Below are 23,417 nucleotides of genomic sequence, written 5' to 3'. Positions count from 1 at the left end.
TGGCAGCCAGGAGGGCCAGCCATGTCCTGCATGGCCAGCTGGGCAAGGGAGGGATTGTCCTGCTCTGCTCTGTACTGGAGCAGCCTCACCTCGAGTGCTGGGGCAGTTCTGGGAGCCACAGTGTAAGAGGGATACACAACTCTTGGAGAGTGTCCAAAGGAGGACCATGAGGATGGTGAAGGGCCTTGAGGGGAAGCTGTGTGAGGAGCAGCTGAGGTCACCTGGTCTGTTCAGCTGGAGGAGACTGACATGACCTTACGGCAGCCTCTAGCTTCCTCATAAGAGAAAGTGGAGAGGCAAGTGCTAATCTTCTCTCTGGTAACCAGAGTTGGGACATAAGGAGATGGAATGAAACTGCATCAGGGAAAAGTTCAGACTGAACATGAAGGAACTGCTCTTATTGAGAGAGTGGTTGGTCACTGAACAGGTTCCCAGGAGAATGGTCTCCAAACCTGTCAGCATTCAAGGAGCATCTGGGTGATGCTTAGTGATATGGTTTAGTCTGAGGTAGTCACAGAAGACCTCAGGTTGGAAGGCACCCACAGGGATCATGCTGCAAGGAGCAGGGAATGTGACTCAATGATCTGTATGGTCCCTTTCAACTTGAAATATTCTATGATTCAAAGAACTACAATGGCTGAAGAAGGCTGTAGTACAGGAGTCTGTGGCTTTTCTTTCCATACAGCTGATACCTGCTTTCAGCCACTGCATGAAAGGTATTTAGGAGTTAGGAGTTCTTGCAATTAGACTTTCTTGTACCAAGGAAATTTCAACCTACAGTGTGTTGGCCTATTTGTTCTGGGACTAACGGTGCAAGGAGGAAAGAAGTCAGGTACTGTCAGTGTTCCCACAGAACACTGCTCATTAAGACTCCCTTCTCCCTGTGCAGACTAGAGAGAATTGGAGGCACGCCAAGCTGTGTGATCAGCAAGATGCACTTAACTCCATGCCTCTTTGGTGGCATGATGTGTAGGAGGGGCTTTGCCTTTGAACATCCATCCCAGCACTGGCAGTCAGAGTGCCAGAAGACCGAACATCTTTAACCAATGGACATCTAAACTGCAACAATCAAGTCCCGTCACTGGATTCATCGTGGTAATACCTTTCTACTCTTATAATTTCTTTCTCATTATTTTGCCTACATATTTTCTTAACTGTTACTTTTATGCTTTTATATTATTACCGTAGATAACAATAACCAAAATGGCTACATACATCCTCTCCATTGCAACCAAATTGTTCTACGGCAAACTGTACACACACGCACACACACATGCACATGTGCACACACACGCACATATATATAAAACCACCCATCATTCGGTGTGTTTTCACTATGTTATAGATACATATTATAATACTGGCCTTTTGCATATATTGAAATGGATTCTATATGTGTGGTGTTAAAGTAACTTTGTTAAAAATATATAGTTTTTATTTCTGTTAATTAAGCCTAGACATAGTAGTGAAATAGCTGATATAAGTATGCTTGTGTTAAAATGCCTGCTTGGATGGGATGTGTTTTTCACACACTCTACTCCACCCAAAAGGATCTATCTGGTCATTATTCAGATTCCTGTAGACTAAGCTCAGTGTGAAAAATATGTTCACTCTCCTGTGAAAATTTAAAAAGTTTAATAAAGGACAATAGGAGACAAAGATTATAGAGCAAAGGTTATTATGGCCAGGTGCATTTTGCTACTCAGCCACCATCACCTTCAGGGATACCCCTTAAATACTTTTTCCTTACATCAGCCTCTTGCATATTCATAGATCCATATGCGTATCCATAAACTACTTTACATTTTCCAGAAACGATTTTACATGGCCCCTCCTCGGGTCCACCTTTTTAGAGCATGTGTGTTTCTTGGCTGTGGTTTTGGCTCCTTCTGTTTATCACTTGCAGTCTGGGCCTTGTTCCTCACTGTCTTCGGACAGTGAGTGCTGATAGTTGGCATATCTGTAGCAGATGTCCTCATCCTATGTTCATTGGATGTTATCCCATCCAAGCAGGCATTTTAACACAAGCATACTTATATACTTATCTATACTTACAGTTATCATCTATATCACTACTATGTCTAAGCTTAATTAACAGCAGAAATAAAAGCTATGTATGTACAACAAAGTTACTTTAACATCACACATCTATATAGAATCCATTTTAATATTTGCAAAAAGCCAATATTATAATATGTATATATAACATTCAGCACAGTCAATTCTCTCAGGTACTGGATATGTTTTTCCATAGAATTCCACCTGCTTGGGTGCACTACTAGATCGTGCTTGATCTAGTACCTTTCCTTCATACTTGACAGGAGTCACCTCCAGGGTCTGAGTTTCTGTCCTCTTCCCAATCCTCTTGTCAGTGCCCACATCCCAGGGTCGGGGATCCCGGCTTCACTGATGGCTGGTTTCATGTCGTGGGCTGCAGTATCCCAGTACTGGGGCAGGCAGGTCACAGGGGCTCTCCTGGCTGCTGGCTGAAATCTTGTGCATCCCACAGCTCACCCAGGGATAGAAATGGGGTGATTATCTCTGGCCCTGCCTCTTCCTCCTGTTAGGAGGACCCTGCTTCCTCCTCATTCCTTCCTGTGTGAACTGATTTGATCTTGGATTTCTTCTTCTGTATAGGGGCGACTGCTACTGTCACCAAAACTGTGTGAAAAACCATAACCATCCGACAACATTTTTAGTGTTTCATAATCAAGGCATTACTTTACTTCTGGCCAGAATGTTGTTCTGGCCAAGATGTGCAACAGAAATAATTTCATCCACACATAATCTGGGTGTGCAGAGAAAATAATTTCATGACACATTAATTTTACCAGATTTTTCACAAACTTTATACAGTCAAAATCCAAAGATTCAATGTTCATTGGTTCCAAGTTACATAGTTCTTAGTATCTGGTTTCTCATTGGTTACAAATCTGTTTGCCTGCCATGCTAATTAGGTCCTCATTCTTATCTCTGCTTTCCCAGATCAGGTGTCTCCGACCACGCCAGGGATGTTTGGAATCGATGTTCCGTTAATGGCCCTTGATGGCCGTTATCTTTTGTCTCTCTTCTGTGCTGCTCCCAGTCTGTTGAGATGTTAAGCTCATCAGGCCTCACCTAGTGGGACAATGGCCTGAAAACAAACTTCAGTTCCCTTCCTCTGGAGCAAAGGCGAACAAACCTGACTAAATTTATAAAATAAAAAAAATTTAAACCTAGTATATTTTGCAACACTACCAGCAGAGGCTTTTCCTCTGGTTCAGCTGCAGTCTGAGTGGCCACGGTGCCTGGTGGTCTGCTTTCTTCCCTCTCCCGAGTGTGCTGTTTAGAGGCAAGCAGTGTCCAGGAAAGAGTAGCCAGAGCCCAGCACATTGCATAACTTCGTGCCTCTCTGCCAGTTTCCGTTCACATATGATGCCACTTTATCGTAGTTGTTCAGAAGTGAGAGGAAAGATGTGTGCCAATGTCTTTACAAATAATTTAATAGGTGAAGGTATGAGTGTTAACGTCTTTGAAAAGGGTCTTACCATCTCTACTGAATTAAAGGCAGCAGGTTTGTGGCAGAGATCGGGACAGCTTGGCTCCTGAGATAGACAAGAATCTGCACAAGCCTGAACTTCTGAACTTTGGGGTAAAATGACAGGTTCAAGGGAGCATATGGGGTGGCTGGTTTGGGAAGGCTGTACCTTCCTAGTACCTCAGCCAATGGGAAAATAACGAGGGAAATGTGTGGCCGGGGTTTAAGATAAAAGGAGGCTGCAGCCTCTGAAACCCCGGGAGAGAAATCCCCGAGGGCGTGTGCCCCAGAGGACTCTTCCCCCTTTACATGAATAAAGTTAAAGGACTCCTCTGTCTCCTTTTTGGACATAAACCTCTGGCGTTCACCTCCTGACACGGGTGAACTTCCAAACCACTGAAGCACAATAATCCTTCAAAAGCTGGCCCATTTTTTCCCCACATTCCATGCCACTCATGACTATCTACCCTCAGGGCAGGGTCTGAATAACCTCCCTAGAAATATCTAAACATGATGTAGACTGCAGTAAGGAGACCTGCCACACTTAGCAACAAGATCATGCTCTTTTTAGTCATCCAAAGGGAATTCAGAATTCTCAAAAGCTCTTGTAACAGGAGTGAAAAGATGGGGAACATCATCCTCTCCAATTCCCCCCTGCTAGATTAGACATGACCATATTAACAGAGTTTCAAAACGTAGTGCCTGAGGTAAGGGTAGGAGAGCAGCACTGAATACATATCCCAAATGACCCTCACTGCCCTTAATGTTATCATGCCATGAACTGATGTCACAGAGTACAGCAACAGAACAATCCTGATCCCTCTCCCTCCTCTGAACAATAGCATCAGGAGTGGCACATACAGGAATATACAAACTGTTAGGTACAACATCCACACTGACAGACGAAGCAACACTGTGACCAGTAACTTCCTACCTAATACAGCAAATGCTTAGATCAAATTTGTTTCCAGTTCCCTCTGATCTTATGTATAATCTTAATCCTTCCTGCCCCACAGTGGGTGCCAAACAAGAATTCTGTGGTTTAGGAATGGTACTGTCCAGTTTAGTGCTCCCACTGAGACGCTTCAAATGCTTCCACCTGCTTGCTTGCCCACTCCCTCTCTGCTTTCCCCTGGGGTTCGATGGAAAGGGGAATTCGAGGCAAAAAAGGTAAAGATCACAGGTTGAGATAAGAAAAATTTACTGGACACAGCAATGAGGAAAGAAAACAAGCATTAACAGCAACAATGTAGAAAAGAGAGAGCGATTCACATGCAAAATTGCTTACTGCAGAACTCCACCACACCACTGCAACCAGTCCCCCCTGACCGGAAGGAACTCCTCGCTGGAAGGGACCGCCTCCTTTTCTTAGCAATGAGGTGACAGAGAATAAGCTCTCCGTCCTAGCCCCCTCCTCTCTATTGCAAAAATGAACTCTGTTCTGGCTCCAGGCAGAATAAATATCAACTGGGGGGTCTCAAAAGCTTCACACACAGTGCACATTTTGATATTATTAACAATACAGATATCTATCTTTTGTGGTGATATCCCTCAATATCTAAACACTTTTCTTCCTGTAAATATGTATCAATGATGTGATGAAGTAGAGCACTTGGCATAGTGCCATCCCCTGCACTCATCTGTGAACTTTCAGATGGTCAAAACTGGGTTTATTTACAAATAATTTCATGCATGACAATTGACTCTTCTAAAATTATATAAAATATATTTAAGAAAAGGATGACATTGCACATTTGTATTAACAACAGTGAAAGAAGAGGAAGAACACAAAAAAGCTTAACTAAAGCCAGCAAATAGTTGCACTGAGGTAAAGTTACGAAACAACCAACTCTTGTCACTGATTAGAGCTAAACAGCAGTTCAAATCTCCAAGCCAAGATGTGGCACCTGCAGAAGAGCCAACCACTACTCCTTGATATTTTGAAGCAGCTTCAATAAATGAGACTCAATAACCTGCTGAACTAAAGCAGAGAAAGAGATGAGGTTAGTATTTATTTTTTATGTATTTGCAGAGTTATACTGTTTTTTTCTAGCAGATATATGCTTGTCCTGTCAAACCAGACAGTATTCGCTCTGTGACTAAGTCAGCACTCCTTCAGAAAATAAAAGCCTTATATAATGCAAAAACTCCCAGATAGGCAAACAATGTTTTTAGGGGTCATCATCAGTTCTTTGGTTTGAATAGACTGATAGCACATGGAAAGAAAAATTTTATCCTACAAGCAGAAAATAGGCAGAATAATTTATGAGAAACTTCTTCTGTGAAACACTTGGAGATTGAGCTCTTGAAGCAGTCTTCTGTGTAAACTCCTGTGAAGTTGGGCTGTGCTGGTTTCAGCTGGGGTAGAGTGAATTTTCTTCTCAGTGTCTGTTATGGGGCTGTGTTTTGGGTTTGTGCTGAACACAGAGTTGGTAACACAGAGATGTTTTTGTTATTGCTGGGCAGGGCTTGCACAGAGCCAAGGCCTTTTCTGCTTTTGGTACAGCCACACTGGGGAGGGGACTGGGGGTGCTTGGCAGGCTGGGAGGAGACACAGCCAGGACAGTGACCCAAACTGACCAGAGGGATATTCCAGACCATGTGGCACCAAATTCAGTGTATAAAGTGGGGGAAAGAAGGAAAGGCGAGGACATTTGTGGTGATGTTATTTGTCTTCCCAAGTAACCATTTAAGCCAGGCATGATGGGGCCTGGCTCTCCTGGAGATGGCTGAACACCTGCCAGTGGGTGGGAAGCCCTGAATTAATTCCTTGGTTTGTTTTGCTTGTGTGCACAGCCTTTGCTTTCCCTATTAAACTTTTCTGTCCCTGATCTCTCCGGTGCGGAGGAGAGTGAATGGCTGTGTGGGGCTTGGCTGCTGCCTGGGCTTAAACCATGACACTGGCTCATTCATAAGCACAAGGCTGTGCTCAGAGAATCCACACATACAGTGCTTGGCTTACTTTTTGATTCCATTCCTTTCTGTAATGGCAGACATTTCACAGCTTTCAAAATTACAGTGGCAGTGAGGAAGAAAACCAATAAGGAGTCCCTTCTTTGCTTCTGGTTTTCATAACCAAGCCTGATACTATAATTCACTGATTACTATCTGCCTCCAAGACAAACTAGAGCTAGAGCTGATCTGACTTAAGAAGGTTTAGCAAACTACATAGCTAATTCCAGTCAAGTAGGGTGATGGGTTCAGGAAGGTTGCAGGCCTTATCTGAGTCATGGCTGCATCAGCCCTAAACACCATTATCCAGTGATATAGAGCCAGGTCTGGGACATTTTCTTACTAAGTACCTGACTTTCTGAAACAAGAATGGAAGGTCCTACCCATTTTGGCCTGATGCATTTAGGATTATTAAGACTTGTAGGACAGGTAACATGTTAAGAGTTGCAAAACCTCTACTAGGCTACTACAGCAGCTACATAAATGAGGAGCTGCAAATATTTTTTTTAAAGAGTTTACATTTGTAATACTCACCACTCCGATAGCCCAAGGCTACAGCCAAATCCATGGAATTATAGCCAGCATCTGTTTCAACAGTTGGATCAGCACCACTTTCTGTGCAAAACAGGGATAGAATCTTGTATTTCTGACAGTGAGAACTGATCGTACATTATTAATGATAATTTGGACAGTCTGCTTACCGAGAAGAATTTTTACACATTTCACATGGTTCCCATGTACTGCATATAGCAAGGGTGTGCCTCCATTCTGCAAAAGCAGAGAAATGCCTCAGACACTCAACAATTAAGCAGTCTCCACTGTAATTCCTTAACACATGAATATGCTTCCATGTACCAGTAAGAGACTTCCTAGGTTTTATAAAAATGAGGTTCAGTTTTAGATCTTCACAACGTCCATAATTTTTGTATACTGTTCAAATGGTAAGATCACACTTCTTGTAGAAGTCATCATTAATCTCATTCTCTTTCTACTATGAAGCCAGAACTAGCAGGATCACGTTCTCCTATCCTATGAAAATTTGAAACTCTCAAGTATTTCAGAAGAGACAGGACAATTTTTAAACTCAGGATAGTGCTATGTCCTGTTTCAATTTTCTGACCAAAGCACCCTCTGACTAAATTCAAGCTAGAATCTTACCCAGTCATACTCATTGACATCAACTCCACAGTCAAGCAGCATTTTGACAATATCAGTGTATCCTTTACTGCAGGCCAGTGAGAGGGCACTTTCTCGCCCCTTCCCCAGAATCTGAGGATCTGCACCCTGAAATAAAGTGTCAATTAAAAAAAGAAGCAAATTTGAGGTTTTACATAGACCTTAACTTTAAAACTTTTAAATTTGTAGCAGCATGAACAAACTTAGAAATGCAAAACAAACTAAGAGTAAATGAATTAAAGATCAATTGTGATTTTTTCCTTACATTCTGGAGGAGAAATTCCACTACTGCTATCTGCCCATGAGCTGCAGCCCACATCAGAGGGGTAAATCCTTCTTCATCCTTATGATTGATTAAATTTTCTGTTCAGAGAAAAATATGTAACTTAGTAATCCTTTTCTCACTGCACTGTATCAGCTGGTGAAATGTGTTGATGGTAACATTTATTCACCAGGAACCAGTGTGACCTAAATGTCATTCTTAACTTTAAAATCAAAATTCTGTCCCAGTGCTAGTGGTAGTATCTATCCAAGAGAGTCCAAGAAAGAAAAACATATCCAACTGACCAAAGAAAAATTTCGGCCTTTAGTTTAAAATTTAAATTTTTAAGCTCTATAAATCAAACTTGGTTTTTACTCAGAAAATTACAAGTTGTCTGTAATGTGGGCTTCACCTTTGTAAAGAAGATAAAGGATGTTTGAAAAATAAAGAGGTACATCCTGTATTATACTGTAGACTGTATTTTTTTCAATAGAGTCAGCCACACAATTTTGTATGGAATGAACTTGTACAGCAATATAGATAAAACAACTCCATTCTCCACAAAGTTTGTGTAATCAGTAAGGTGGTCTGTGAAAACAATTAAGGTCTACATCAAGTGCAGCTGGAAGAAGAAAAGAAGAACTTCTTTTAACAACTGTCTGACAAATATTTCAGCTGAATTTTTTAAAATATGTAAGTACTTTATAAATCCTATACTTATCATAGCACCAAAATAAGCATTTTTAACTGCTACCAACACTCCAGAATTGATTTGCTTTTCATATACATGGCTCATTACGAAGTATTTAGACTCAGTGACTCATTACCTGTTTTCCAGTAAACATTTCAACAAGGATGCACTGAAAGCATAGGTGATTACTATTAGTGCCGTAAGAATATACTATTAATGTTACTAAATTCATAAATGTGTTAGGGAGAGCTGAAATTGTGTACACGTACTATGGACACACAAATAGCACACTATTCAGAATCTGTAGTACTATTATACTGCAGGTGTGAGCCATGGCTTACGTCAGCAACATGCAGGGGTCTTTATGCTGACTGATTAAATAGAACTGGAAAGCCACCAGTTCTAAATTACAAAGATAAATTAAAAATAAAATGAAATAAACTGCTGTGGCAGAACTAACATATTCCTTTTTTAGTACCATGGATTACCTATATAGCTAGAGAACAGGGATTTACCTACTGCTATTTACGTTAATGTTTTAATTTAAAAATGCAAATGATACAGTGAGTAAGTAATAGATTGACATAAAACATTAGTCCACATCTGCAAAGAACAGATACCTAAAATGTCCTCCAATTTGTACCAGAACTGAGGACTTTATAGCCTTGGTGAAAAGGTCAAACACAACAGCACATAAATGACCCAAAGAAAAAAAGAAGGCATTTAACCTCCTTCTGTCTCACCTTGTTCAATACGTGTGGCCAGATATAACATTTCTCCCTGAGCAGCCAGCTGATGAACAGATAAAGCTGCAAAAAAGGAAGCAAAAGCTGTGTTACATAACCAGTTTTCATTTTGCACTATTTAGAGCTGAGCATAGCATGTCCATTGGCTTCAGCAGTACAGAACTTGGAATTGAGAGTGTAAATGATTTTACCTTACAGTCTGAACTTAAATCACAATTAAACACTGAAAATTTTCTGAAGAGTTTCATAGATTTAGGTAATTTTTAAACCAATGCAGCAGTCATTCTTGAAAGCAAGCATACTTCCCACACCGACTCCTTACAAAGTAACATGCTGTGTTCACTGCTGTTTGGTCAGCAACCCAAGATTACTTTAAGACAAATTTATTACGTGAAGATAAACATATTTAGAAAAATTAAGGATGTTTAATTTAAAAATCACACTTGAATCACCAGAAGACCTGTCCTACTAGTCAACAAAGAAAGCCTTTAGTGTGACTCCCACTCACTACAACGTGGAATAGATCAGATATTAAAAAACTACAAACAACTTGATATATAGAGAGGAAAACAAAGACTGCAGGATTTTTTTTGTTACTTCAGAGATAATGAATAACCTCCAATCCCACAGAAAACTGAATGGGTATATGGTTTTGATAACTGCAATTTGGAGCAGGCCTGAAAGGTAATCAGGAGGCCAAATATAATAAATTACCCACATGATGTAGCGACAAAATTAGCTAATGATTACATTAATCATAAATATTCAGTCCTCCTCCAAGTCACCAGATGAAAGTTGAGTTTGTTCAGAAAGATGGCATATTTTGTTCCATGGCCTACACTTGATTAATTTTTTCCATGCAAGTAGCATTTTTCTTTTAAAAAATTGACTTGAAATTATAGAGAAAATTATCTCCTGAGAAAGTAAATTACAGCAAATTAATTTAAAAACGCAATGCTTGACAATTCAGAAAGAAAACCCACCAGGAATAACGCTTCCTTGATTTTCAAAATCTGTGACAATCATGACACTTGCAGTAATCTATATTTACATTACATCGTAAGTATTCTGCAGCATTTACCAATCATCTAATTTTAAGATGCACAAGTTCTGAAAACATGGGCATGAAGTACATTAACTTACACCTTAGAATCTAATTTTTGATCTAAAAAGTATAGGTAAGGGTTTTTCTGGAAAATAAACTTCAGTCATAGACTCCATACATCAGGTGGATGACTATTTTATGGCTGGAGCCATGTGAAATTAGACAAGGCTCAGTGTTTTTTTCCTACTTTTAAGTTCATTGTTAACACCAAAGAAAAAACTGCAAATTTGTCAAGCATCCAACATATAGTTCATAATTAATATAGTTCATATTAATAATATAATTATTAATAGAAAGGAAGAAAGATACTTACAGTTTACAAGTAGAGGTGTTGTAGAGACTTCATTTCCCCTGTGTTTGTTAGTTAGTGTAGTTGATTGTTTTATTGGTGAGAAATGCTTAGTAGTTGATGGAGTATAAACATGCCTTACTTGGATACCAGGGGAAGGAGAAGTGTGGCTGTTGCATTCAGCTACATTGAACAAAAACCAGAGAGGATTTCAGTACTAGTAAGAGCATTAAAAGCAAGCCATAGATTCTCAGTCAAACTATAAAGCACCAGTATCACAAGACCTTTAAAATCCATGTTAAGAAAGCTTTGACACGTACTTTTCCCACCGTGTATTGTGAAAGCTGAATAAAGCATTAATTTTTAGCATAAAACAATTATGCTACGTCATAAGTTCAGTATGGCATAATGTCACCCAGAGACAAGTTAGTATCTAAATGAGATAAGCCTTTGTCTTGATTTTTCAACATGCCTGGCATGGATTTATTACATAAGAAGGCTCTACTTAACTTGTCATCTCCTTATAAACACTCTCTGAGGCAGTAATATTCTTCAGCTCTGGTCAGACATGCACTCAGGTACCTGCTCAGCCTTTGCCTGCTCCCTAACCAGTCCACTGCACGAGTGGAGACAACCTTCATTAACTTCCTTCACCAGGGCTCCTCCCACTCCTGGATGAAATTTTAACACCATTATGAATGCCTGATGAATACTCATCCAGCAGGAAGGCAGGTTCCACACTAACTTAGATAAAATGCAACACCAGGACATCACTTCTGATGTGTTCCTTCATACTAACTTTTCTTGCCTTCTCCTAGAAGCTAATGGCATTTTATTACAGAACATATTTATATGTTGTCTGGGCTTCTAATCAAAAGTAGTTTTTGGTTTTGAGAATAAATATTTAAAAGAGATATCGAAGGATTAAAGTCCATATTGGCTTAATTGATTTGACACCAGTAATTAATGACTAGAAGCTAATTAACACCATAGAGAACTTTGTGATCATAAATGCAAGCACAAATTCAGGGAGACTAATTAAAAGAAGCAGAGTATAACAGGTAGCAAAATTGCATTTTGTTTGCCAATCAAACAGCTACAACTGACTGTACTGAATTATCCTACCACAGATTTTGCCCTGTGGTCCCTGGATTTGCAGGACTACTTCTAAGGGACTTAAGAATGTTACCTAAGAAAAACTACCTTAATGCTGATGGGTGTAAATCTGCTACTCAGACCTGCAGCTCTGCTAGTGAGCACCTAGGGCAGAATCAAAAAGTTTGAAAACTACAGTGGGTGAACTGCAGCCAAACAACACAAGTCAGTGAAACCATCAGAACTCAGAGGAGGCCTGTGTGTGCATTTGTTACAGGAAATAGGTCATGTGGAGTTCAGGAAAAGATACACCACTAAGGGTCTGAGAAATATGACAGCAAGTGCTAGAAACCACAGCTGTTAAGGGGAAGTAGATGGCAGTCCTAATTTTTCTCTGCATCAATACCCCCAGCTGTGAAAAAGCATGGATCAATTCTGATGAAGCTGCCCAGCAGTGGCAGGATCAGCTGCAGGGATCCAGCCCTGGAGCAGCATTTGCCTTCGAGCAGCAGTGAAGCTACAGTGGCAAGCCCATGGCTAGGAGCAGAGGCTCTGTGCAGCCACAGAGACAAAACAGTTGTGGCCTGTGCTATCCTTCATCACCCTCATGAAAAGACAGAACGTGCTGCTGACAGCTACTGAAATGTTCACGAAGTGCTTTCAGTGGTGCTTTGCAAAGAAGCATACTGCTGTAGGACATGCCACACAGAAGCAGCTTGTTTTCCTAATTAGCATCAGGTCTTACTAGCTGAAGCCATTTTTGTGCCCCTGATTTTTCAGCTGATATAAATATTCAAAATGTAGCATAAAATTAATATTGGAAAAAATTTTATATTAATAATTAAGCATATAATAAAAGCGTCACAGGAACACATCTTAGAAAACTGACCAATACACATATAACACAGAAGCTCTTTTCTTCAGAAAACACAGTAAGTTAACAGGATGACACAGTACACAGATAATATTTTGTACCATAAATTCAACCTTTAAATAAGACAGATGCGACTTCAAGGTCAGAGTTGACTTGATCTTGAATATTTTTACTGTCCTCCTCATTCAAAGACTTCACAAACCGTGAGCAGACATTCATGTCAAATCTATTGGGCAAAATGAATTTCATCCCCATGGTGACGCTCTGAGCTGGGCCCTCCTCTGTGCTGGTGTCGAGCTGATGCTCCACTTTAATGTCAGGCATGGGGGGAAGGCTGTAGCTGGTGCTACACTCTTCCACAATCAGCTGGGCCCCGACATCCACGTTTGCTGAAGATGCCATGATCTCAGTCCTCTGCAGGTTTCATGCAGAATGATTCATTGTTTGCAGCCAGGAGCAACTCTGGCCAGCCCAGCCAAGTTTTCTGCACAACCTGCAACTGAACAGACATAGCACTGGTTAAGAGCATTCTGGAAAAACAATGCATAAAAACACATCAAACTTTATTTATGCTTATGGCATTTAGTTTTGCCAGTCAAAACCCTGGTAAACCATCAATCTTGTTGCTGTCACAAGTTAGTGACCAAAACCTCCATTTGTGTTTCAGCACCTGGATGTTTAAACCAAGCTCCACCATTAAGCCAGTAGGAGTTTCACCCATGTGCAATGATGCTTCAGAATATTTGCCTAGTTGCAACAAAAAACAATACCCCCCCACACAACAACCACATTTATACCAAGCCAAGAACAAGCTGCAATACGACTTTATTTCCCAGAAACATAAGACTTGAGGGAAAAGTTAAAGCGACTTTAGGCTCCCTTTTTTCTTTTGCAAGTAAAATAAACTGCTTCTACCACATACGTAGGGAAAAAAAAAAAAGCCCCCAAACAAACAAAAAAACCACCAGCCACCAAAAAAAAAACCAAAACCACCAAACAAAAAAACCAAACAAAAAAACACCAAACACAAAAACACAAAAACAAACACACACACACACAAAAAACAAACCAAAAAACAAAAAAAAAAAACCAAAAAAAAAAAGAAAAACAAAAAACAAAACAAAACAAAAAAAAACCAACCCACAACAAATTCCTTTTAAACAGATAAAGGCAACCCCAGAATATCCGTGGCTTGCTCACAGTACCGCGGGAAGTCTGGGGCGGGGCCGCGCGTCGCGCTGCTCCTGGCACGTCCGGAGGCGTCCCCGGTCCCTGGAGGCAGCCCGTGAGCACCGGCCCCGTGAGCACGGAGCCCGTGAGCACAGAGCCCCGTGAGCACAGAGCCCCGTGAGCACAGAGCCCCGTGAGCACAGAGCCCCGTGAGCACAGAGCCCCGTGAGCACAGAGCCCCGTGAGCACAGAGCCCCGTGAGCACAGAGCCCCGTGAGCACAGAGCCCCGTGAGCACCGGCCCCGTGAGCACGAAGCCCCGTGAGCACAGAGCCCCGTGAGCACAGAGCCCCGTGAGCACCGGCCCCGTTCCCCGCACACCGCGCGGGCCCGGCCCGGCCGCGCCTCGCCTTTCGCCGCCGCCGGAAGCGGGGCCCGGCCGCCGCGCCGATTGGCCGGCGGGAGGCGCGCGGCGATGACGCGCTGCCGGCGCCGCCGCGCTCTCTCCTCGCGGCCGGCGCGGCGTGTCCCGCGTGTCCCGCGGCCGCCGGCGCTTCCCGAGCCTCTCCCGCCGAGCCCGGCCCGGCCCGGCCCGCGCCATGGCCGCCTACAAGCCAGTGGTGGTGCAGGCGTGCCCCAGGCTCGGGGAGAGGATCACGCAGGACACGCTGTACTGGCGGGGATACAAGGTAGGAGGAGGCGGCCCAGCAGTCGCAGTTACCGCCCCAGAATGCCTGCTTTTACTACTTTCAGACAGTTAATTTTTTTTAAACACGTACGAGTTAGCTTTCAAGCTCAGAACACATAATTAATTAGTAAGTTTTAATCGTGAATTGGGAAATAATTAAAAGAGCTTTTATTTTGCTGCTTTCATACTTGTCGGTGTGCTTGCGTGTATTTAACAGTCTTTATCACTACTCTTTTAGACACCTGTTCAGATAAAGGAATTCGGCGCAGTGAATAAAATTGACTTCTCCCCAGTCCCGCCGTATAACTACGCTGTCACCGCATCCTCGAGGGTGAGTGGCTTTCCTGGGGCTCTTGCGCTGTTGTTGCCCGGCTGGCGGCACAGCGGGAGCTGCAGTGCCCTCCTCTTTCGGCAGGTCCACGTCTACGGCCGCTACTCGCAGGAGCCCATCAAGACCTTCTCGCGCTTCCGCGCCGCGGCGTACGGTGCCACGTACCGGGACGACGGGCGCCTGCTGGCCGCCGGCAGCGAGGACGGCAGCGTCTCCCTGTTCGACATCGGCGGCAAGGCGCCGCTGCGGCAGTTCGAGGGGCACGCCAAGTAAGGCCGAGCCGCTTTGTTCTGTTCGCCCGCGAAACACCCGCTGCTAGCCCGGGTTGCTGAGAGCCCCGTCCAGCCTAGCCTTGAACACCGCCAGGGAAGGGCCGTTCCCATCTTCTCTGGGCAGCCCGTTCACGTGCCTCAGCAATATTCAGTATTTAAGTTGTAGTCGTGTGTCTGCTTCACGTGCTGCTGACAGTCTGAGTAGAACCGAGTTACATTGCTCTCGACTGTCTTGTGTAGATCTTACTGAAAAGTAGATTTAAGTGAAATTTAAAATGGGAGTGAGTTTTTAAAAAAAAATCTTAAATATGAATCAGGTATGCAGAAAAGTAAATACATTTTCACATAGGCATTTCTTAATGTGCTGTGTTGATACAGTCTTGTGAGTACCTTGCATTGATAAGCATGTTTAATTTGATGCTGATAGGAAAAGAGTTCTAAGGTGTGTCCAAAAAAACCAATTAAGGTTCTCCTTCCAGGAAAAGCAGGAATTCCTTAAAAAGCTCCAAAAACGAAACCGAAAAAGTGGATAATGTTAGCGTGGGATGAGGAAGAATTTAGGAGTTCTGATGTATCAGTGAGGAAGAGACAGTGGTAGTGCTTCAACAGACTTCTGTGCTGAATGAAAAACTGATTTGTGTTTTATCTACGTAGAACAAGAAGAATCCCCCTTTCAGTGGGAAATGCCCAGACTGACTTTGAGAGTGTTTCTGTTTGAGGCTGGTTGCAAATTGGGTGTTCTGATGACTAAGTTAACTGCATACCTGTGCACACCTGCATTTGCACACCTCTGCGTTCTGCCAGGGCCTCTTGGGATATTGCAATGATAATAAAGACTTCAGTAGTGATTTGAAAGGGCAAGAAGATTGTTCAAAGCAGCCATACTTGAAATTTGCTGTTATAAAGTGAGGCTTTGTAAGTTCTGATATTAAACAGCGCACTTTTAGGTTAGAGTACTTTAATAAACTCTTCATACAAACTAACTCTTCTTGAAACATGAATATATTTTAACTTTGGGTGTTGTGGACTCTGTTTTTTAGGCCAGTTCATCTGGTGGGATTCCTGTCTGATAAATACCGAGTATTTTCCGGTGGTGATGATTATTCATCAAAGTTGTGGGATATTCCGAGTGCCACAGAAATCATCTCTTACAGTGAACATACTGACTATGTGAGATGCGGCTGTGCAAGTAAAGTGAATGCAGATGTCTTCATAACAGGTTTCATTTTTTATTTGCACTTCTTTTGGATTAAATTGAAGAAAAATACTGAAAGATAGTTTTTGATACAGTAGGGTCATATTTTTTGTATTTTAGTCATGAAGGATCAGTCTGCCTGTGGAATGCCTACTTTGTTGTTTCCTTTTTTTGCTTGCTTTTTAAGCTTGACACTGATGTTCTAGGGGAAACTGCAGGAACTTGAGTTTTAGCATTTTTATGGTTTAGTCTATTAGGGTTAACAGAACCTGTGAAAGAAAATACTGTGAATGTATCCTTTGCCTCGGAGTGGCTGAAATGTTGTACCAAGTTTCTGGAGCAGGGCACTAGTCTGTACAGCCCATAACTGGCAGACTCAAAAGTTTGAGATCATGTGGAGTTACTTGGAACCAGTTGCTTTTGGTTTTCCTAGCAGTAGCTTTTTATCAGTCTGTGGAAAACTGTGAAAAAAAAACTAGTTTTCCTTTTTTTCATGGGGTTCCTTGATATTTATTATTATAAATACACTTGATTAATGGAAGTGAAATGAAATGAAAACAAATTACTTTTACAGACTGATATGTAGCTAGGGCTGGAATTAGAAAATTTGCTGCCCCAAGGCTGTGAACTAACCAAGGTAAATCACAAGGTGTTTTTACATGTGTGATTTAAAACTATTGCTATTAGCCAGGAACTCCTTTAGATGATAAGACACAGCTGTTTTAGTTCCTGAACTAGTTGAAATTATGAAACTGATTGATGCTGGTGTTTGCAGGTTCCTATGATCACACTGTGAAACTGTTTGATGCACGAACAAAGAGCAGTGTCATGACGATAGAACATGGCCATCCTGTGGAGAGTGTGCTTCTCTTTCCATCTGGTGGACTTCTGGTATCTGCAGGTAATTCTATAGAGTCAGATAGATCAAATGTCTTTTCTGTGGTCCTCATTTGAGGAATGCTTCAGCTACTTGCTTTTTTTGTGCTGTTTTAGTTTGATAATGAAGTGGTAAGTGATGTAATAATTGGATTTCTCAAGTATCTTCTGTAGGAATCTGTGTTCATGAGGTGGGTGCAAGTAGGGGTCTTTCCTTTTTGTCTTTGTTTTGATATTCTTGTAGTTTCTGCTTCTCCCCTGCCCCCAAAGTAATTTATAATAACAAAATGCAGGCCCACTTCTAAAGTGAAGGAATTAACATACTTAGGTTTTGAAAAGATGGGACTGTGTATTTCTTAACATGTTACAAGCTTTTTTTTAGTCTCCTGTTGCTATTCCATCAGAGGTACTGTAACCCCATAGTTTAAAGATTTTTTTTTTTTTTTTTGGTAATGAGTATGGTTGGAGAATGGGTAAATCATTCAGGTCCATTCAGAATGGCCTGAAAAAAGAGCAGACTTGTGCCAGGAGTTAGAATAGAACAGGATGGTGAGTAAGTACAGAAAACTGTTAGGAGGTAAAGGTACGTGGAGGAGATAAGCATCACTCTCTGAAAAATTCTTTCAGAGAAACATAAATATGTGGGTATGTAAGACTGTTTTGTGCTGTGTGCTTTCTCTTCACAGGAGGTCGGTATGTCAAAGTTTGGGATGTACTAAAAGGTGGACAGTTACTAGTTTCACTTAAAAATCACCATAAAACTGTGACTTGTTTGTGCCTGAACAGCTCTGGACAAAGATTATTGTCAGGATCCCTTGATAGGTTGGTATATTTTGTGGCTTCTTTTTGGTTGCGTTCTTTAGGATTTTTTTTCTTTGGAAGGTATTATTTCAAATCACTGTTAACCTGTGTGGATTTTGGGCTTTATTTGAGAACATGTTTTGGGACCAAGGTGCCTGCTGCAAAGCCGTCCTTGCTTTTGCAGGGACTTTAATGGGCTTTAAAAGGTTCCTTCCAACTCAAACTGTACTATGATTCTATGATACAACTTAACCTTTTCCTTTTAATAATGTGAATATCAATAAGGATTGTCTGTCCCATTTTGGAAATGCATATGGGCAATGTCTAAATAAGTGTTTGGTTTTTAAAATCTCTAAAGTATCTTTCCAGTCTTTGGAAGTTAGCTATTCTTAACTTTAATTCAGTTCAAATATCTAAAAGAATATTAGTATTTGCTTATTAAAAGCCTGAATTTTGTGTCTCTCTGCTGTTGCTTCTTGTATCCAAGAGTGCTTGTGAACATCACCTCTTTGCTTTTTTGTTTGGTTTCAGTTGATGAGTACTGGTAGTTGGTGTCTTGTGTCTGAGACATTAGAAATACAAAGTGATCTGAAATGACAGTGGATCTGTTTTCCTTCTCCCACCTGTGCTTCCTAGGCTAGCACAGGCTTTACAGTTACATAACATCAGATTTTGTCCTTGTAAGATAATATTTTGTTTTCCAATTCATTAAATATTTCATGCTTCCAACCAAATCCTTAAGAGGCAGCTGTATATAAAAGTATCTGTGGATTTACTCCCAGATATTGCTAGTAGATCTTGTATTTAAAATTTAAGAACAAATTTGAAGAGATGCTGTCTTTGTGTTTTCCTATTATGCATTTTTGAATTCAAGTCACTACACCTGCCTTCAGTTTATTCTTCTGTTCTTGCCCCATTTTCACCTTTTTTTGAGGTAAGAGCCCTCCTGACTTGACTTGTGGATACCTTAACAGAACATTACTGTTGCAGGAGTGATGAAGTTCCTGTAAAGTGACTACAATAAAGCAAATTTTTTATCTTTGCTCTGTTGTGTAGGCATGTGAAGATTTACAGTACTACATCCTACAAAGTGGTCCACAGCTTCAACTATGCAACATCCATCCTCAGTCTTGCGTTGTCAGTAAGTGCATTAGAAGTCTTCCTAGACTAGAAGGGAATTCCTGATACCTGTTAAGTCACTAAAGTAAATAATTGTTGCTTTCACGGCTATTGGGTTTTCTAGAATAATGCTGTACATACAAAGGAGAGTTGAATATGTTTCTTCTGAGTAACAAACTCTAAGAGGTTTTGAACATAATAGATTCAAATACCATGTTACCTGACTAGATCAGAGCAATGTCTTGTGTTTATGAATGATATTAGGGAAAGTATTCATTTTAGAAGGGAAGTCCTTTGACTTTAAGATGATTGTACTCACCTTTTGCCTTTCAGGAATGCTGTGAGTCCTTTCACATGGAAGCAATAAAAAAAAAAATTGCTAATTTGTTGTGAATTGCAGAATAGGGTACGAACTTCCTTTAAAAGTTGGTGTCAGGCTGGTCTGAGGAAGACGAAGGTTGTGAGCGTAAACAAATTTGTTTGTCAAGGCATGTCTTGGAAGCAGACAGCAGAGACTCTTACCTCTCAGAAACACTTGATTTCCAGTGGATATGCTATCTGCTGGCCAGAAATTTGGAGGCTAGCACCAGTTTTTAAGCAATACTGTTGTCATGTAGTACCCCCTTATGTAGCCTCTGAAGGACATGTCAGTGGGCCTGTGAGGGATCTTTACTACCTATGCTACTTTACTATTGTCCTGCTCTGCTGGAATGTCGGGGAAGGTGTGTGTGGGGAGTGTCTTCATTTCCTACTGTATTACCTAAGGAGCTGAGCTAAAATAAATTTGGAATATTTTTTCTTTTGAAGTGAAGAATCCATAGCCTTTTAAGACCCTATGGCATCTGCAAAATATGCAATACCTGCAGTTTAGCATCTCTAGAGTGTGTAGAATATATCTTTTGAAGCATAGTCTTGTTTCCTGTTGATTAAACCATTTTAATTTTAAATGGTCGTACAAGAACATTATAATGCCTTTACTGAGTCAAATCAAAGGTGGGTCTAATTCCAGATCCTGCTTCCAGCTGTAGCCAGCCATAAGGAAATGTGTATAGAAAATTAAACACAGGGCAAGTGTGTTGATATGCTTCCAAATTCCCTTTTCAGATGAGAGATGAGCTCATCAAAGAGTAGTTTCAGTGTAATTCAATGAATTACTATTGCAGAAGCCTGTTCAGTCTCTCCTTGAGCTTGTTTAAACTTGAAACCTTGCCTAGATTCCTTGATAAGGAGTTCCACATTTCTGATACTTGTGTGAAGAATTGCTCCCTATTCAGTTGTTCCACTTGAATCTTCATAACCTTCAACTGATGCCCTTAAATGAGCCTTTCATCAGCTGATCTCCATCTATGCCTGTCATAATTCTGTAGGCTTTTATTGTATAAAGAATGGCTTGGGTTGGAAGGGATATTAAAGGTCATCTAGTTTCAGCCCCCCTGCCCTGGACAAGGACACTACTGGACCAGGTTGCTCAAAGCCCCATCCAGTCTGGCCTTGAACACTTCAAGGGATGGGGCATCCACAATTTTTCTGGGTGAAATTTATACCCACTTAGTTATAGAAGTGAAATTACATATAGCAGGGACTGGTGTTTTGAACAAATTTCAGTTGTTTCTCAAAATCCTGCTGTTCTGTGCTAGGTTTGCTGTCTCATAGGTTCTGTTCAAGCCTGCTGTATGGCACCTAATAGCCAAAGGTAGTTGTAAGTCGTTGGAAGAAATGAAACCTTTTGGTCACAGAAGGGTGTTAATGAATAATTGAGCTTGATTCAGTAGTCAGTTGCTTATGTAGTATGATGTTGCTTATGAGCATAGCCTGGAAGTTGTCCCTGCTTTGAACAAAGTATTCAATCATGGAACCTCAAAGAGGTTTCTTCTGCATTAAGTCATCTGTGATACTGTGTGATTTGAGCCTTGTCATGGAGCATAAAACTATCAGAATGTGTATAATAGAGCACATATATGCATGATAGAGCAGAAATAAAACACTGGGTCCTAACTCTGATTTCTCTGTGCTAGCCTGAAGATGAAACCATAGTTGTAGGCATGACCAATGGGGTGCTAAATGTTAAACACAGAAAACCAGAAGAAAAGAATGAAAACTCTCAAAAGAAGAGACAACCAGCATATAGAACCTATGTGAAAGGAAAAACTTATATGCCAAAACAGGTACGATGTGGTAAGAAAATATGTGCTGAAACATTTCTGAAAATTGGTTTCTTGGAATAGGCTAAATTGCAGAAAGGGAAGGGAGGGAATATATAAAATTATTCATAGTAATGTGTCTAATCCATTATGTGAGTATGTGTGTAGTTGTCTTACTCTGAACTCTTTTTTTGAATTCTAGGAAGATTTCTGTGTCAGTAAACCTGTAAAACGTGTTTTGAGAAAATACGATAAGCTGCTGAGGAGCTTTCAGTCTTCCAAGGCTCTTGATGCAGTGCTGGAGGTAAGGCATTGGTTTTTCTTCTTGTCAGAGTGTTGTGCTGTCACCTGATGTTAATTTTCCCTGTATGTCATACTAATTTTATTTTACTGTATAACTAGAAAGGAGTCTAAGTTGGGTTCCATTTTGCTTTTGCTGACACCAGCCCTGTGTTGTGTGAAAAGATGTTGCTTTGGTACTAAACTCTTCTTATATGTGTCCAGCCACCCATCATGCTTCATACCCCTGAAGTCACGGTTGCAGTCATGCAGGAACTACATCGCAGAGGAACGCTGAGAAGTGCACTGGCAGGCCGAGACGAGAAGCAAGTTAATCTCCTGCTTACCTTTGTGGCAAGGTATTATTATAACATGGGCTCCCTCTGACTATTTAGACACTTCTGTTTCCTAATGACTTGCCATAGCATTTCAGCGGATCACTGGTAGAGCACTGCTACTCCTGAAATCTCACATGCCTTTTCCATTCTCATACCAAGGTTTTGGAATAGGTTTGAAACAGTTTACCTGTTAGCACAGAATGGTTTTGCTGATGAGATATTCTACTTCTTTGCCAGACACTCTGCCCTTAGTCTGTTATTTTCTGTCTCCTTGATGAAATTTATGTTTTACGTACTTGACGCTTTTTGACACTCCTCCAGCCCCCACTGCCTTCCTGAAAGGAAGAGGGTAAATACCGCATATGTGGGGTTTTTTGACTTGTTTTTTTGACTGCTGTTCTGTGATGTCTCTTATCAAGAAAAAATTGTCTGTATGCCTGTGTGAGAAAGCTGCTTGTTGGTGGTGGAGTACAGTTGACAAAACCAGTAAAACAGGAATGTCTTCTAATTTTGCAGGCGTGTGATTGAGCCTAGATTTACTCCTATGCTGGTGACTGTTGCCGATATGATCACTGGTAAGACAACACAAAAAAGATTCTCAAAGCCATATAGCTAGCTTGCAAATAAGATTGAAAAGTGCTACATTTTTAAGAAACCAAACCTTAATGGCTCTGTTAATATGTGTGGGCTTAGTGTCAAGAGAATGATCCAAAAAAGAGACATTTTCAGATAACTTTGACCACAGTCCGGATTTGATTTGCACAGGGGGCAGGAAGCTCTTTGTGGTCACTGAGTACCTTTGATACTTCATGTTTCTGTGTTTACATAATACAAATAGCTTCCTCTTACTTAGTGAGGTAAAAATAGTATTTGAGGTCATAAAAACTTCTGTTTCTGTTAGTTTGGCATACTGCTGTTTTAAGTATGTACAACATCTGCTTTCAGAACAGACAGCATTAAGATTGTCTTATTTTTCAGAATGTTGGACTTCTGCTAGAATTCTTAAACGTATCTCTAACTAGCTAATGTAATTTGTGCCTTTTTATATATCTATGCATTCTTAACTGATATTTTTCTTTACAGACATTTATCAGCCTGTGGTCGGGCAGTCATCAGTAGTTGATAAACAGTTCTTGAAACTCCAGCAAGCTATTGGAAAAGAAATTGACTATCAAGAAGAACTATTAGAAGTTTTGGGAATGATGGATACACTGTTTGCTACTTTTACTAAGAAAAGAGATACATGTCTAGAAGAGAACAAAAGTAATGGTGTCACAGAGATTATTGAAACAAATAGGAATTACTGACACCCATCTCAACAAATTGTCATAATTGTGAACTTGAAAGACATGCGTCTGGTAACTTCTTATAACAGTGACTTTCAAAATAAGCCTCTCTATGTTGAAGTTCTGTCTTTTAAACTATGTTGCTGAATAGGCTTGATTACTGAGGATAGAGAAAGAGGACATTTTCAAGATTGTCCATGCAATATTTTTCAAAC

General features: G+C 40.9%; 2 protein-coding genes across 6 annotated transcripts; one reads left to right on the top strand and one right to left on the bottom strand.

Moving 5' to 3' along the window:
• Positions 1–4,701: 4,701 nt before the first annotated feature.
• ANKRA2 (ankyrin repeat family A member 2) lies at positions 4,702–14,062 on the bottom strand. 4 transcript variants are annotated; one of them, XM_064402922.1, is made up of 9 exons: positions 13,913–14,062; positions 12,821–13,206; positions 10,763–10,921; positions 9,342–9,407; positions 7,911–8,008; positions 7,628–7,753; positions 7,171–7,237; positions 7,004–7,084; positions 4,702–5,498 (listed from the first exon to the last, which is right to left on the bottom strand). In XM_064402922.1, the coding sequence occupies exons 2-9, from the start codon at positions 13,107–13,109 to the stop codon at positions 5,443–5,445; spliced, it is 942 nt and encodes a 313-aa protein (XP_064258992.1). In that variant the 5' UTR covers positions 13,110–13,206; positions 13,913–14,062; the 3' UTR covers positions 4,702–5,442. The 4 variants fall into 4 exon arrangements, with proteins under 4 accessions (XP_064258992.1, XP_064258993.1, XP_064258995.1 ...); XM_064402923.1 differs by having other exon boundaries at positions 13,908–14,057; XM_064402925.1 differs by having other exon boundaries at positions 12,821–13,200; positions 13,913–14,056.
• A 307-nt stretch (positions 14,063–14,369) lies between these two features.
• Positions 14,370–23,306, top strand: UTP15 (UTP15 small subunit processome component). Of its 2 annotated transcripts, XM_064402921.1 has the most exons (12): positions 14,371–14,565; positions 14,803–14,895; positions 14,980–15,164; positions 16,208–16,386; positions 17,138–17,263; positions 17,925–18,060; positions 19,096–19,180; positions 21,174–21,323; positions 21,502–21,603; positions 21,804–21,937; positions 22,433–22,491; positions 23,000–23,306. In XM_064402921.1, the coding sequence occupies exons 1-12, from the start codon at positions 14,476–14,478 to the stop codon at positions 23,221–23,223; spliced, it is 1,563 nt and encodes a 520-aa protein (XP_064258991.1). In that variant the 5' UTR covers positions 14,371–14,475; the 3' UTR covers positions 23,224–23,306. The 2 variants fall into 2 exon arrangements, with proteins under 2 accessions (XP_064258990.1, XP_064258991.1); XM_064402920.1 differs by having other exon boundaries at positions 14,370–14,565; positions 14,803–15,164.
• Positions 23,307–23,417: the final 111 nt, after the last annotated feature.

This window comes from Passer domesticus, chromosome Z (assembly GCF_036417665.1).
Source record: "Passer domesticus isolate bPasDom1 chromosome Z, bPasDom1.hap1, whole genome shotgun sequence".
NCBI classification, from domain to species: Eukaryota; Metazoa; Chordata; class Aves; order Passeriformes; family Passeridae; genus Passer; species Passer domesticus.
The sequence above is the reverse complement of the archived record's forward strand: the minus strand, read 5'-3'. Positions and strand labels throughout refer to the sequence as shown.